This window comes from Adiantum capillus-veneris, chromosome 12 (genome assembly GCF_014529385.1).
Source record: "Adiantum capillus-veneris isolate H3 chromosome 12, ASM1452938v2, whole genome shotgun sequence".
Lineage (NCBI taxonomy): Eukaryota > Viridiplantae > Streptophyta > Polypodiopsida > Polypodiales > Pteridaceae > Adiantum > Adiantum capillus-veneris.
In genome coordinates, this window is record NC_140942.1 from 137,909,762 (window position 1) to 137,923,949 (window position 14,188).

The 14,188-nt window shown below is 42.4% G+C and overlaps 1 protein-coding gene across 1 annotated transcript in view; it reads left to right on the plus strand.

The window, feature by feature from the left end:
* LOC147446577 (uncharacterized) overlaps positions 1-13,894 on the plus strand; it is a 77,799-nt gene extending 63,905 nt beyond the window's left edge. The window contains exons 8-9 of the mRNA XM_086525775.1: positions 12,866-12,968; positions 13,069-13,894. Coding sequence (XP_086381901.1) covers positions 12,866-12,968; positions 13,069-13,746 — 781 coding nt within the window. The 3' untranslated portion in view covers positions 13,747-13,894. The remainder of the gene's footprint in view (positions 1-12,865; positions 12,969-13,068) is intronic.
* The last annotated feature ends 294 nt before the right edge of the window (positions 13,895-14,188 follow it).

Sequence of the window (14,188 nt, forward strand, 5' to 3'; positions counted from 1 at the left end):
CGTATTGTTTGCCCTCACTGCTCTCCTTGATTTAGAGATGGATCAAATGGATGTAGAGACTGCTTTTCTTCATGGTGACTTGGATGAGGAGCTGTACATGGATCATCGAGAAGGTTTTGTCATTCTAGGACAAGTGCATTTGGTTTGCAGACTAAAACACAGCTTATATGGACTGAAACAAGCCCCAAGACTGTGGTACAAAAAGGTTGACACCTTTATGCTCAACCATGGATTTAAGTGCAGTCATTCAGATCATTGCTTGTACACGAAAAAGGCTGATGATGGAAGCCTTATTGTGCTAGTTTTATATGTGGATGATATGCTGATTGCAGGCAAGCATAAGAGAACAATCAATGCTCTTAAAAGGCAGTTGAGCTCAACCTTCTCAATGAAAGATTTTGGGACAAGTGAACACATTTTGGGCATGCGGATTAGAAGAGATAGAGAGATATTTCTCTCTCAAGATAAGTACACTAGCTAAATACTTGAAAGGTTTATATGGCTGATGCTAAGCCTCTTGGTGTGCCTTTACCGCCACATACGAAGCTTAGCAAAACTGAATATCCCAAAGATGATGTAGCTGCAAAGGCTATGAAGGGTATACCTTGTGCATTAGCTTGCGGATCTTTGATGTATGGCATGGTTGCCACACGGCCCGACATGTCTCATGCAGTGGGGGTTGTCAGTAGATTTATGTCTAGTCCTAGAAAGCCACATTGGGAAGCAGTGAAATGCATCTTTCGGTACTTAAAAGGTACACAAGAGAAATGTATATGCTATGGAAAGGGTACACAGGACTTGCGGGGATTCTGTGATTTAGACATGGCAGGATGGACAATCGGAAATTCACCAGTGGGTATGTCTTTACTCTAGCTGGTGGGAGTATTTCTTGGTGTTTGAGACTAAAGAAAATTGCTGCATTGAGTACTACAACGGTTGAATATATTTCAGCCACAGAGGCCCTCAAAGAAGCTGTTTGGCTTGGCCGTCTGGTCCGAGACTTTGGACTTCCTCCACATGCTCCAATGCTTAGCGAGAGTGCACTATGTCTGGCTAAGAATGCCATGTTTCATGCTCGTACCAAACACATAGATATTCGGTACCATTTCATATGAGAGGTCTTGGATGATGGTCTTGTCACACTGACTAAGATCAAAACCCAAGATAACCCTACAGATGTTCTCACTAAGAGTCCTTCAAAAGCTCAGCATGAGCATTGTATAAAGATAGTGGAGTTGGGTAGCTTAAATGTACCACTTCGGGCTTTTAAGTGGGAGGTTCTTGGGTATATTATAAAGGCCCTCTCCTCACCTCATGTATAAACCTAGGTTGTGAACACACCCTTATGTACTCTAAAAAAATACATAATACACACTTTCATTTTTTAGTGTATTATCGATTAGAGTACACGCAACTCTGCAGCGTACGTTCTCTCTCTCTCTCTCACACACACACACACACACACACACACACACACACACACACACACACACACAAAACTCCAGCGCTACCACGTGCAACTTCTTGGGCTCCCATCAAGAGAGGGGACAACACCCCCTCTTAGCTCCTAGTGGTATTGCACAACTGTGGAGCTGCTAAGTGACATCTAAAGAAGAAGCTTGTCTATCATGGGCTCGAGAAGACAACAAGGCAAGGTACGCCTCCGTCTGGTCTCTGTCAAAAACTATGTAACTGTAACTAGCATTTGCGAGGGTTGACATGGCTCGCACATCTTGTTGCAAATCTAACACACTTGAATCTTGGTGAGTAACCGAGATTTACTTGGGTATCTCTAGCATTCGTGCTGTATCAACTGGAGCACTCTGCTGCTCCCCACGAATGTAACCACTCACATGTGGCACGCCATGTAGCATCTGGTCCGAAGTAACCTGTGAGAATAAACTCTACTGGGTGTGAGTCCAAATTTGAATGAAGAGGATCAAGCTGGTACAATCCACACAACTGTAGCCCCTTTCATTTCTAGACTGGAGGCTTTGTCTCGAATTGACACCTTGTGCTCATTGAATACTACCACCATCCCAAGTGTGCAAAGTTCATACACTGACAAGATGTGGTAACCAAGACGAGGCACATAAAGCACATGAGAGATATACATTGCTCCTCTGAGTCTGGAAGAAGCTCCATAGCCTCCTCACTGTGTACAAGAGTCATCAATCTGTCTTTGAATATAACTGCACCTTCTTACTGCCTCAAATCATGAGAAGAAGTCATGCCTAACAGCACCACTATCAATGATCCTATCTCGAGAATTGAGGAAAGTAAAATTCCCTCCTTTTTCAGAGGTATCAGGTGCTGAGAGATTCCGCGTGTGTAATAAAGGTAGGTGCAAGTGTCACTGTTGCAAACTCCGCTCTCTGCAAAGGACGTTTCCTCTAGTAATGAACCTCTTTCCACAGTTGTTGCAATGTCTTTGGGCTTTGAAGGCTTCCTGCTTTGCATTGATATTCAAAGTACGTGGCTCACTCTGTCCAACGGAATCTACAGCCAAAGCCTTGGTTGATGTATCAAAAGATCTAGGGATTTGAACTGCTGCTCTTGGTCCAGAACCATCGGGACTGACTCCTCCCACGTAATAGTATCCAGTCGTCCACTTGTAACGAGTGAAGAATCGAAACCTGAGTAAGACAGCGGTAACTGGGACATCGAATAAATGGCCATGTCCTCTGAGACAATATTCTTCTTTATCTGAAGAATCTCTTGCCGCAAGGATTGCATCTTGTTGATGCGAACCCTCATGAAAGTACCTCGGGCTGCATCCATGTTGATCAACTGTACTTGCAAAGCTATACGCTTCATAGGGGTAACATGCTCATGGATAGACTTGAAATGATCCCAAATTTTCTCGGCACTCGTCATTCATTGCCTTCATGCTCATGGATAGACTTAAAATGATCCCAAATTTTCTCGGCACTCGTCATTCATTGCCTTCACATGATCCAAAATCTGTGGGGTACATTTCAAAGATGAAAGAGGACCTCACTCGAGCATTGACACGCTCCCAAAGTGCACCCTCCTTTGTTGTAGATGGCTTCTCCACCTTCTTGATCGTAAAGGACCCGAGATCATTTGAGTCAAATACCACCATCATCGTCATCCTCCAAGTACTATTGTTGGTACAATCTAACTGACGACCAGCCGGAAAAGTTGTAAGGGTAGGTATCTTCAGAGGTTTCTCATTTGTCTCCTTCTGATACCAATCCCACGTAGCTCTTGACGGTGATCCAACAACAACACCATTTGAGTCACTTTCCGACATTTTGACACGAAAAGTATGTCGTGTGAAAAGGATAGGCTAACCGCTCCAAATCAGCTTGTACATCTCTAAACCAACACCAAATCTGAGACACAAATGGACAGCCAACAAACTCTCTCTTCTCCAGACCACTTCTTCACCTCTGAATTCGGGTCTATACTCGATCAAAATGATAGCTCTGCATGTGAAATTTACTGCAACGGATAGACAACCTCTCAATACTTGCAAAACTTTTACCGGATCCTCGATCGCACTGGATGCGGCAATACAAGATCTGAATCTGAAAAATAGCAAGCTAACTCCTCTCTGAAAACTCCAGAATAGCACGCTGCACCAAATACTTTACCGAAACGTTCCAATGTCAGATCTCAACACTGGAGCTTTCATATCATGTTGGGAGTGGCAGCGGAAGATGAATGGATATCGTTGAAAACAGCTACAACAGATGCACAACCTCTTATATCTGATGGCGGACAACAACAACCTTTGAATGCGGAACCTTGGAGAGCAGCTCTGTCATGGTGATCTCCAAGATCTGCAAGGTACGTGTAGTTGGAGACTCACTTGGGGCAGGAGAAGGCTTAGAAGGGGAGAGATTTGCAATAATGCAAGGAATCCAAAGAGGGAAAGGGGATTTGTAACGCAAAGTTGCATTAATTAACACAAGTAAAGTACGAAGGATTGTGGAAGTGTGAACTCGCAATTCTACCTATTCTCTCATTTCCGTTGCATTGAACATCTATAAGTCTGTGTACGTATATATTCCTAGATATGAATGCATGTATGTATTTGTCTATGTGCTTGTGCATGCATGTATTTATACATGTTCATAAATGAAAACAAATATTTAAAGACATACTAAATATGTTTATACACGCTTGTGCGACCTCACACACACATAGATGGAAAGACACGCACGTGCGCGCATGCGCGCGGGCACACACACACATGTATACCTATACAGTAGTTTGATTATATATATAGAACAAAAAAACATATAGTTTTTCATAGATCCCTTGTGGAAACATTTTTTCAAATTAAAAACGGAATTAGTCGGTGTGGTTTTTTTAAAAAAATTGGGGGGTAACCCTCCTCCTCCTAAACACCCCATGGAAACCCACCCCTTAGGAGATTTTTTTTGAGGTAGTGGCTTTCATTACCTTAAACTTCACGCCTGCTGGATCTCTCTGTCTCACTTAACTACATTGCAAAGCGTATAATACCCCCTACATTGGCTCTCTCTCCCTCTCAACTCCCCGTATGTAAGCAGGAGTGGCCATAGAGGCGGCTTGGGAGGCAATAGCTACTGAGTACTTGATCGTGGGCGTCTTCACCTTGAACATGCCAGGAGCGCTATATAAGGTGAGGGTGCTCTGGCCCCTCACTTAGTCTGTGGGTATGTTTTCCTCTGCGTGTGTATTTCAAGGAGAGGTGTTAGCTCTTTTTTGATACTAAGCAGCTATGGAGGTTGTTGAGCTACCATCTCAGGTCTGTGCTCACCTTGATAGTAATACCTTGATGACATACATTAATGTTTTTTCTTGCTAAATCGTACAGTTATCGACTGACGATACCTTGTTTTTTCTTTGATATTTTTTCTGCGACTGCATAACTATGCAATTGAAGATGGCTTGTAGTACATAATTGTTGTTGAGATGTCGAGCTCTACACCTTGAGCTGGCATCCACTACGGGTCTTGGCCGCTTACGGCATTTACTCACTGGCGCGTTAGGTGACCGACACGGAGGATCTCTGCCAGTGATTCTACAGTTGGACTACACTTATAGTGCCAGCCTAGTACGCTTCTAGCGAGTTCACTCTTAGTGACCGCATGTACATATGTGCTACTTTTCAGCTTTAGCACTTAGTCATTTTGTACTCTCTTTTCTATGAAGAAGAAGAAGAAGCTTTCCATCTCTGTGTGCTTTGTGCTTGTCTTGTGTAGCTCTCTTGCATCCTCATTCTTTACATGGTATCAGAGCCTGGTGCAGGCAAGAGAGTCTAAGAGAGCAAGAGCATCACAATCCCTTCGTTCGCAATCCCTTCGTCTCCAAAGTGCAGTATACAGAGATTTACTGTACAAGTACAGTGGTTGTGAAACGCTTGATTGTGGACACTCGTTGAGTGTAGAAAGCGTTACAGGAACCACGATAGCAGGTTCAGTAGATTTGCAGGTTTTTGCAGATTGCAGCTATTTTGTCTTAGTGCTTCAAGATGTCTGACGGTTTCAGTCAGATTGTTACTGAGAAGCTTGAGAAAAATAACTACCCTGCATGGAAGTTCAGAATAACAAATTTCCTAACAGGAAAAGGTTATTGAGACTATGTAGAAGGAGACAATGAAAAGGAACCAGAGATTCTCGAGGCAAATGCTACAGCAGAACAAAGGAAAGCTTTGAGGGACTGGCAACAAGGCCAGAGCAAAGTGATGTATTGGCTGTCTATGAGCATCACAGATGGCATGATGGGCTATCTACAGGATGCTGAAACCCCCGCCATTGCATGGAGAAACTTAGGCAGAGTGTTCGAGGTGAACACCAAGGCCAGGAAACTTCAACTAAAGTCGGAGCTAAATCAGGTTAAGAGGAACAACCTCTCAATCAATGATTATGCCTTGAAGATCAAGAGTATCATTGAGGCTCTTGGATCTATTAAAGTCTCAGTGGAAGACGATGACATTGTCCGTGCATGCTTGGATGGTCTAGGAGATGAGTATGTACATTTTAGGTCTTCCATGAATACAAGAGACGACATCCCCGTGTTCCAAGATTTGATTTCTATGCTTATTCTTGAGGAGAAGAACCTTGACACATCTTCTTCTCATGGTAGAAATAATTCTGAACAGGCCTTCTATTCTAACTCCAACAGAGGTAGAGGTAGAGGTCGTGGTCGAGGCCCAAGGGGTTGCAGGGGCCAATTTCTGGAAGGTCAATCAAATCAAAACAATACAGGTGGCAGGGGAAACCAGTCTCAAGGCAGGGGGAGTCAAAGAGGTCGTGGTGCAGGATCAAGCAGGCAGCAACATACTCCAGATAGTAGAGAATGTTGGACTTGTGGTGAAAGAGGTCACATGTCACGTGACTGTCCAAAGGGAAAAGCAAGTAGAAAGAGAGAACAGGGCAACTATGCATCTACTAGCAGAGATGCAGATGACAGCAAAAATGAGCGCATGTTTGTTATGCAGCATGTAATGAATACAATGACTGCAGAGAATTCCACCCAAGATGATGTTTGGTATGTGGATTCAGGTGCCTCTAATCACATGACGTCTCGTGGAGAGTGGTTTAGAGATATGCGCAAACCAGATGTGTCAGGCTATGTGTAGAAAGGAGATGACACAGCTCACCCCATTGCTCATGTAGGGGACATACCTCTAAATACGAAGAGTGGGAAATCAAAGTACTTAGCAGATGTACTTCATGTCCCAAACATTACAAAGAATCTTGTTTCTGTTGGACAAATGGTTGAGCAGGGTTTGCAGGTTCGCTTCAATTCAAATGGCTGTTATGTAGAAGATTTCCAGAATGGCTGTAAGCTGATCACAGAGGGCAAATGTGTGGGCAGAATGTTTACGCTGAATGTAGACATGCCTGAGGTAAAAGCTGCATTATTTGCACAGGGCACAGGTGTTGTGGCTGATGTTGACATTTGGCACAAACGCATTGGCCATGTCAATGAGCAGAGATTGCGCAGCATGCAATCAAAACAGATTGTAAAAGGTTTGCCCAAATTCAAGGTGGATGGTATGCATAAAGTGTGTGCAGCATGCCAGTTTGGAAAACAGTCAAAGGGCTCATTTCCACATGAGCGCAATGTATGTAAAAGGCCACTTGAGGTGGTGCACACAGATGTTTGGGGTCCAACCGATACTGCAAGTATACATGGTTGCAGGTATTATGTCTCTTTCATTGATGACCATACAAGGAAAGTATGGGTCTACTTCATGCGTAACAAAAGTGAATTGTTTGGTCACTTTCAAGACTTCAAAGTCATGATTGAGAAGGAGACAGATATGCAAATCAAGACATTGAGGTCAGATGGAGGGGGAGAGTACTTCTCCAATGATTTTTCAGATTTTCTGCGAATGCATGGTATACACAGGCAGTTTACATGCAAATATACTCCACAGCAGAATGGGGTCGCAGAAAGGAAAAACAGGCACATTGCAGAGGTTGCACGTGCATTGATGAATGAGAAGAACATGCCTCATCATTTCTGGGCTGAAGCTGTAAATACAGCTGTGTACATTATGAACAGGACACCTACAGCTGCGGTGCATGATGTAACACCTGAGGAAAAGTTTACAGGTACAAAGCCTGATTTGGCACACTTGAAAGTGTTTGGCTGCATAGCTTACGTGCATGTACCAGATGAATTGCGTAGGAAATTGGATCCTAAAGCATAGAAATGTATTCTTGTGGGATATTCCCTTGAACAAAAGGGGTACACGTGCTACAATCCTACTACACGAGAATTACGAGTGAGCAGAGATGTAGTCTTTGATGAGATGATGAGCAGTTGGTACAGTAATGCACATGAAGTGATCCCTACCTTTGAGACAAAAATTAATAGAAACAACTATTAATCTACCCACAATGCACCCTCACACCATAATCACACTGTAGCGAAAGCCATCTACTGCATTTCCCTCCTTTCTTCACATTTGTTAACCCTCACGGCTCACGGACACCCTATTACCTACGACGGACGTTGTAACCTACGGCGGACTTTGTATTATTTATTTGGTAGAGTCAGGTACCAGGCTTGTCGGTCCAATAGGAAAAGGGTAAGAGTGATCGCCGATGAGAGGCGCACTCTAACTGGAACATTCAAGGTATTAGTTGGCTAAGCATGGGCGCCCAAGTGTGAATGGGGCGAGCTCATATAAAAGTCAACTAAACCTAAAATTCACTCATTCTCTCATTTGTGCAATAGAAGAGTGCTCTTGCTCCATCTCCATCTCCATCTTCTTCTTCTTCACCTCCTTGTGTATGTGTGTATGTGAGAGAGAGAGAGAGAGTGTGTGTGTGTGTGTGTGTGTGTGCGATCGAGCATTGCGACGACGGCACGGTGGCGGCGAAGCGGTTGAGCGCGGCGAAGCGGCGGCTCCTTCTTCTTCGCGGCGAGGAATCCTCCATGAAGCAAGCGTAGAGCGGTGAGTGACACACCATCGCCTTCTTGAGCTTACTAGTTTAAGCTTGTTGTGTTCTTGGAGCCATTTGTGGCTCGCACACGGTGTATCAACAAGTTCCTTGCATTGACACGTGCGACATACGCACACATTTTTGGCCCTGTTGGCGGGGAATGCCGCGCATTAAGCTCGAGTAGCACTTTGTGCTTCTCCGAGGTGCAATTTCAATTATAGGAAAGGTAGGGAAAGAGTGTGTGTGTGTTGAGAAGAGGGATTTGGTGTTATACTGTGTGTTTTTTTTGTTAATGGAGATTTCAAAGGTTTTGTGTTTATTCTCTGTGTATTAAGGTAGTTAGTTTTTTTTGTTAATGGAGATTTCAAAGGTTCTGTGTTTATTCTCTGTGTATTAAGGTAGTTAGTTTTCTGTGTACAGTAAGTAGGAAGTAGATTAGTGAGAGTTAATAGAGTGTGTTAGTGTGTAAGAGTAGGTATATTAGTTAGAAGTAGGTAGATAGAGTGTGTGTGTGCTCTCGCGCAGACCGCGGCGACCTTATCCTTTAAAAAAATAAAAATAAAAAAAGAATTTTTTAAAAAATAAAATAAAAATAAAAAAATTTAAAGGTAGGACCGGGATCGAGAATATCTCCCAAACCCAAGCCCAAGCTCACGCTCAGGCCTAGGCCTCAGTCGCCTTTAAAAAAAATGAATTTTAGCTTCACACGTAGCTAAAAATTGATTTTTTGAGGACTAACGGAACGTCAGATGTCCGAAAATTGTGATGTAAAGCACACATCGACCCTTTAAGTGATACGCTCGTTTCAAGCTATCACACACTTCAATCAAAAAAATCAAACATTAAAAAACATCAAAAACAAGAAAAAATCAAGTAGAAAACGGGGTGCAAAACACCCACAAAACAAAGCAAGTAACATTTGAGAGTACTTGCCGACACTTGTAGGACACCCAAAGCACATGTATCTACGCTCTAGTCATGTGCTAGAGTCCGAACAACTAGCTAGTGCTTCGATTTACGGGGGTACTCACTATCCTTCCACGCTAAGGTCTACGCCCTCGGCAGGGACCCAAGGTAGTGCAACCCAAGACCCAAATATAGCGGCTACAGACTCTTCCTCTGACTACGATATTATGGAAGAGCATCTTACACAAAGCCCTGAGGGAACAAATGAAACCGTACCTAGCTGGGCCCAACAACCTAGAACTAGTGTTTTTAGCCGTTTGATGGAAACTTTTAGTAGATCTACGCGCTCTGAACCTACGGCTAGTGAAGTAAACGAAGGGGGTGGAGAAGTAGAATCACCATTCACATCTCTTGTAGACCCCACACTCCCTCAGAGTGTCCACGTGGACATTCTACCTACCTCATTTACTGAGGGCCCTACCGAGCTACCACCTTCCAAATTCGCCTCTAAGGTAGCGATGACTAAAAGTCAAAACACTGGAAGCAACATTGCATCCACCTCACGGCAACCCTCTAGTAGACCAAGTTTGGACGGGGTATTTCTCAATGAAAATTGGGAATATGACCTACACACGGAGACTTTGACCGACCTATACGTGGGCTACACATACCATGTGGGTTGGTTAGAAGTTGTACAATATACATCTAGTGCCACTAGTCTAGAGGAACAACAACACATGATTTGCAATGTCATCCATAGGATTATCCAGTCCGAGAGGCAAAATCGAGGAATAAACATACCTTCGACGGGTCCTATGCGATTTTTAGACACGGGCAAAGGGAAACAACCCACTCTATCACAAATGGAGACTCCCCCAGTGAGTCCCATCGATCCCCCATATGTTGTTTCGCCAGGGGTCTCAATGCAATTTGAGCCCACAAGTGATAGCTTTACTTTTCCAAATCTAGCTCATCTTTCCCTTGATGACACCACGGCTACCATGCCTACCCCAATGATGGGCATGCCAAGAAACACGCCATGGACCTCGTTTGTTAGTAAAGCACCGCTACATGGTAGCTCAATGCCTGCAATAGTACCTACAAGTGCGAACCAATCATATGCACCTATGGGTCCACGTACTCATGTAGTCCCTACCCCTCCCATTGTTTCAACTACCTATACTCCACAACCACAATACACAAGTTCTTATTTCCATGGGACTATTGTTGAGATGTCGAGCTCTACACCTTGAGCTGGCATCCACTACGGGTCTTGGCCGCTTACGGCATTTACTCACTGGCGCGTTAGGTGACCGACACGGAGGATCTCTGTCAGTGATTCTACAGCTGGACTACACTTATAGTGCCAGACTAGTACGCTTCTAGCGAGTTCACACTTAGTGACCGCATGTACATATGTGCTACTTTTCAGCTTTAGCACTTAGTCATTTTGTACTCTCTTTTCTGTGAAGAAGAAGAAGAAGCTTTCCATCTCTGTGTGCTTTGTGCTTGTCTTGTGTAGCTCTCTTGCATCCTCATTCTTTACAATTTTTTGATGATCATACTGATTATTGTTGGGGTTTTTGGCTATTTTAGGGTAATTAGTTTCTGGCTTTTTTTAGCTTGTACAGCGCCTGTAAATCATTTTTGATAAAGGTATTTTTTGATAACCCATACACAAACAATGAAGTGGTGCTTGATGTGGCAATATTCGGACAGAAAAATGGGGGATCTTATACTTGATACTGTCGTTTGTCTGGCCTAGTGTCGGAGTTGTTTTACTCTCTATCAGACGCATGGAATTATCTGCATACTATTGCGTAGTGTAAAGGGATTTTGTTTCTTGTGAACAAAAGGTTTTTTAAGCTTGTACAACGTCTGTAATTCATTTTGGATGAGGATGTTTTGGTAAACAATGCACAACCAGTATAGTGGTGCTTAATGTGGCAATACACTGACAAAGAAAAATGGGGGATCTTATACTTGATACTGTCGTTTATTTGGCCTAGAGTTGGGACTGTTGGGACTTTGTATCAAACGCATGGAAATTTCTGCATACTATTGCGTAGTGTAAAGGGGTTTTGTCCTCCCATATACCACTTTTGGGATTGTTACATTTGCAAAGGATCTTGCGTGTTAGCTTATATTGCAAAACGTTGCCAATGCTGGTAACATATATGGGTTTTTTCTCTTTACTAATCTTCGTAACTTGGGCTCTTTTAGTGTTTCTTCTCATTAAACTTACAAACTCTGGTAGGTTGATATTCGTAAGCCCAAATGAATATGAGAATGTTGATTTGGCTTGTCAAAAGACGAGTTTTTTTCAAAAAAATGGGAGGTATCTATAGTTGGTATTGAGAACACTTTATGGCTTCATGGTACTTAGTAAAGCTAGTGAAATCGGTGCTTGAAAAAATTGGCAAAGTTATTCCGGTATTGGTACATATCTCAAGTTGTTAACTAGGTTACATTATACTTTATGGTACTTAGGAATTTGGGCCTGACAAATTGGCTAAACAATATCTGAGAAACTAACCTATGGGTTAAAATAGGACACTTGGATCAAAAGGGGTAATGGCCTTTTGATCAAAATGATATATATGTTAAATATCTATTAAAAGGTCGTTTAAAACATTGGGCTATAAAGAAATTATTCAATTATTGACAATAAATGAGATAAATAAACTTATTTTCACTGAAAGACATGAACATTTTGGACAGTGGTTTTAAGTTAAAAAGGGTTGTAAGTTGGACATGGATAATAACTGATATAGTTCATTGACACCTGTAATACACATCCAAGACTAACGAATCTATTGTCTTGTTTAGAGGAATGCAGGTAAGGACTCTATCCTTTTTTGGAATTGTTTTTTTGGCTTAAAGCTATTGTCTATCAGATAGTACACGTGCTCTTACCACTTGGGAAGTAATTCTTTATTGGATCAATATCATTGTATACTAAAATGAAGCTTCATTCTCATATGCCATGTACAAAGATAATTTTAAGACTGAGTTGTTTTTTAACTAATTTTTGTCTTTTCTTTAAAGACAACTGTCTTTTGAATGTAAAAGTTCATTTATATCTTATTATGTAAGTTAAAACAGCCCCACACACACACACACACACACACACACACACACACACACACACACACACATGCATATGTGCATGGTCACGCGCTCACAACCTTGTTCATACATGTCCGTGCACACACACACACACACACACACTCGCACAGACACATTTTGGCGCACACATGCATGAACATGTGCATGTTTGTGTGCACATGTGTGTAGCTATGGATAGAAATTGGGGATCATTGTCTGTTTGTTTTGTACCTGCAAGTATGAAGGCGTCTGCCTACAAGTTTGTTTCTATTTTGAGTAACAGGAAAGATGTTGGCTTTATTTTGGTCTAATCAAGAACCTGGAATTTTTGGTCAGAAAAATTATCCATAATCAACAAACTTGAGGCAATGGGGAGATGTTAAAAGCTTCGATTTCTATCTTTTAACTTGGTGGGATATGCTTGTGACATGTAGGACAATTGCAAATCTTGATATCAAGCTCGATTTGGTTCCTCCATGGCTAATCAATTTCATGTCCAGACAGCTTATAGGACTTGGATTCAAACTGTATCAGAACGTAAGCTTTTTTCTCTCTTGTATGGTAATAGAAAGCAAGCATTTGAGTCTATATACTTGCTCTTTTCAGATATTAAACTTGGTCATTGTGGTGGTGACAGACACTCATTTCTATAAACAAAGGGGAAGGAAGTAGTAGACACTTTCAAAAGCTTCTGGAAACAGAGCCCATGTATGAACGACTAAGGAAAGGACTGGAATCAAGGAAGGGCGAAAGTTTTGGTGAGCAGCAGGTGATGCCTCACAAGAGGCCATCTGACACTGAAGCCTCGAAAGTATCAAAGTCCAGCAAAATGGATGAGAAAGCAGAGAGTTCAGGTTCTGCCAGTGTATCTAATGCAGAAGAGATAGTTCCGGTTCTAGCAGAGGAGGGCGGATCTTCATCATATGACCGGACTAATGATGCTACAGGCCTAGCTAGCTGTGATGCTGGAGCCAGTGTTGACCCTGAGGTTCAAAAAGCCCTCAATGTATTGGACCAAATGATAGCTTTAGTTCAATCCCGCAAAGTCGGATCATCGACGGCGGCATCGACGGTGGACAATGCATCAATCCCTTCTAAGAGTGGCACATTCTATAGCACACTCTCACAATCAGTCAATATACACTATAGTGAAGCGGTGCACATGAATCAGGATGAACATTTGAGCACAGTTGCCCCTCTTCAACAGTCTGTAGACAGAGAAGAACCTCCTCCAAGTCATCAAACTTCTCAAGTTGAGCCACATCAAAAATGGTTTTGTATCCATTCTTCACATTTTTGTTGTGGATATAAATGATTGACAAAATAATTTGAGGTTTTTGTCCATCCTCAAATTGGGCTCTTTTCTTTCTATAATGTCTCTTGAGCGTAAATATGTGGAAGCAGAAATATGTGCGGACAATCTCTCTCTTAGTAATGATCAGGGTCCAAATTTTTTTTTGCCATTTTTAGAGACTCTAAAATCTCTACTACTTTTTAATGGAGCTTGGGAAAATGCTTAGACCTCAAGGGATCCATGTGTCATTTTAAGGGTGATTTTACTTTTTTCCCTTTTGAAGGCCATATGTATGTGTGTGTTGGAAAACCATATTCACATTATGTTGCAGATAGTGTGACATTTCACAATCGAGACACCACTACCAACATCTGCTCTCTAACTTGGGGTGGCTATTTAGGAACCAGACTTTTACCATATGAGAGATAGCCACTTGAAAAGCATGATGGGCTAGATAGGGAGT